This window comes from Camelina sativa, chromosome 5, assembly GCF_030686135.1.
Source record: "Camelina sativa cultivar CO46 ecotype springtype chromosome 5, ASM3068613v1".
NCBI classification, from domain to species: domain Eukaryota; kingdom Viridiplantae; phylum Streptophyta; class Magnoliopsida; order Brassicales; family Brassicaceae; genus Camelina; species Camelina sativa.
The window spans coordinates 33,383,151-33,385,825 of record NC_141884.1 but is presented as its reverse complement, the minus strand read 5'-3'; the positions used below and the strand labels follow the sequence as shown (position 1 = coordinate 33,385,825).

The 2,675-nt window shown below is 35.7% G+C and overlaps 1 protein-coding gene across 1 annotated transcript; it reads left to right on the top strand.

The window, feature by feature from the left end:
• Window positions 1–505: 505 nt before the first annotated feature.
• LOC104787581 (E3 ubiquitin-protein ligase SINA-like 2) lies at window positions 506–2,298 on the top strand. The gene is made up of 3 exons (XM_010513189.3): window positions 506–786; window positions 1,090–1,296; window positions 1,431–2,298. The coding sequence occupies exons 1-3, from the start codon at window positions 619–621 to the stop codon at window positions 2,091–2,093; spliced, it is 1,038 nt and encodes a 345-aa protein (XP_010511491.1). The 5' UTR covers window positions 506–618; the 3' UTR covers window positions 2,094–2,298.
• Window positions 2,299–2,675: the final 377 nt, after the last annotated feature.

Genomic DNA, 2,675 nt, shown 5'->3' with positions numbered 1-2,675 from the left:
ATAAAAGTTATTTGGAAATAGAGAGAAAGTTAGAGAAGGTGAGAAAGAAAGATAAAGGAAAGAAAATAGAGTAAAAATAAAAAATAAAAGAAAGATGTGTGTTAAGAAGTAATGTGTTTGGAAAAAGAAAGTTAGAGGGTAAGAAAGTAAAATACTATAAGAAAAGTGTGTAGTGGTCTAAAAGTGTGTTAGAATGCAATTTTTTTATAGAAAAATGTGTTAGAATGCAAATATTCATATTTTTAATAGGTTGTTACTCCTTCAATTTTTATCAATCACATCATTTAAAAACAAAAAAAAAACTCTTTTATGTTAATTAAAAAAATGAAAAGAAAATGTTTTAAAAAATCTTATAATTATATAATTTAATTCATTCCATTGTTTAACAATCAATTTATTAATTTGTTTCAATTAAAATCCAAAATTATTTTTTTCCTTTAAAAAAAAACAACCTCGATATGAGTAAACGGTACATGATAAAAGAGTAAAAAAAAAAACAAAATATCCTCCACCACAGATTCTGATCCAAAACTCTGAAAAAAACGTTTCGGCGGGAAGATAGAAAGGCGAACTAGGGTTTACATAGAGTAGCGAAGCATAGAGTTAATTCCAATAGCTATGGCCGGAGAAGCATCGAGCAGCCGCCAAAAGAGGCAACGACTTGTAGAAGAAGAAGGCGAGAATGGTGGAGGTGATGCGGCGGTGGCAAGATCTGGGACATTGGTGGACCTAGATCTTTTCTATTGTCCCGTTTGCTCTGACTCACTCACGATTCCTATCTTTCGGGTATTTTTTTTCTTACTTCTACCTTCTCCTTTTTCAACCATTTTAAACCCTAGCTCCTGCTATAGTGCTCTGTTAGGATAAATCTAATTTAGTTAGAAATTTATTCCTTAAATGTTAATTTGTTTTTCCCATTAGATTGAAATAGCAAACTTAGATGATGATAGTGAAATTATCTGTTTAGATTTGTATAACCTTACTATATATATATCTGTTTAGATTTTTATAAGCTTACTATATATATCTGTCAAGATTTGTATAAGCTTACTGTATATATTTAACCAACTGTCTGGTTTTGAAACTCAGTGTGACAATGGCCACATAGCATGTTCTTCGTGTTGTACTAAAATGAAAAACGTATGCCCTGATTGTGGGGATTCCATTGGTGACTTCCGATGCCTGATAATGGAAAAAATCTTGGAAGCCTTCGATGTTGGTAGAGGGTTCCTGTTCGACCTACATCTTCTCGATTGTCCTGTTTGCTCTAACGCACTCACTGCTCCTATCTTTGAGGTATTGTCTTCCTATTTCCACGACTGTTCTCCTTATATTCGCATGTTGATTGAAAAGTGATTATGGTTTATGTTTATGGATGATTTTGAGTTATTATGTTTAATAATAACTAACTGTGTGGTTTTTAATCTCAGTGTGACAGCGGACATATTGCATGTTCGTCGTGCTGTAAGAAACAGAGGTATAAATGCACTGCTTGTAGTTTACCGATCGGTAACTACCGATGCCGAATAATGGAGAGGCTTGTCGAGGCAATCTTTATCCCATGCCCGAACGCCAAACATGGTTGTCGTGAGATGTTCTATTACGGAAAAAAATTAGTCCATCAGAAAGAATGCATTTTCGCTCCGTGCTATTGTCCTGCATTAGGCTGCAACTACAGCGGCTTGTACAAGGATCTGTATAGCCACTACGAAACTAACCACAAGTGTGGCAAAAAACATTTCAGAAGTCGCCATGACGCTGACGCATGGGTACACGTCGATGATAAGATTCTTGTCCTTCAGGAATATCGAGATGGTCCATTGGTTGTGATTCAGTGTTTCCAGAAGCCAGAAGGAGTGTCTGTGACTGTGAACTGTATAGCACCTTCTGCTCCAGGAGTTGGGGAGTTCTCTTTTCTACTCTCCTACTCGCGTGAAGGTGAATATTGGGCACTTGGATCAGATAAGATGAATAGGATTCATAAAGTGAGCTTCCAAGCTCCTGAGAAGTACTTCATAACAGTTCCCATGTCTGATTTTAAGATGAAGATTCGTATCAACCGGATAACCGAAGAGATAGAAAATGAAGTCTAAGAGTAATTATCATATCAGATCCTTTGTAGGTCGTTTTGTTCATATGTCACTTGCCTGCTAATGAGAATGCATTTCTCATGTTTTTGTTTTGTAGCTACAATAATCTATGTACTCTAAACCGAATATTCGTATGGTTTATCGTGTTACTAAATGACGTTTGTTTCTCCATCCATCGATTATAATTTTGATATGTGTGTTCTTTGAACCTTGTCTATATATAGTTTGATATGTGGTTACTTCATATACTGTATGTCTATTTTTGTTAGTGTTTATTACTACTCCGTCTCCTAGACTCCTCTCTTCTGCAATTTCCAACTAGATTGAGTTCAGACGGCTTTAGCTTCACGCACACGTGTGATTGCTAATCCAGGCTATTGTTCATGTCCACCATGTACCCTGTTGCATTGAAGTTAGCTCATATGGTTCATTGATGTCCGAAAAGGATTCTAGATGATACATGTGTTGGTATTTGTTTTGTTCAATTCGATTTGGTCTACTTTATCAACATTTTCTCAGCTGTGTTGTTGTCTTTTCAATCTCTAGAAATTTCAGTTAGCTCTGATGTCAAGGCAAAGCCAAGTA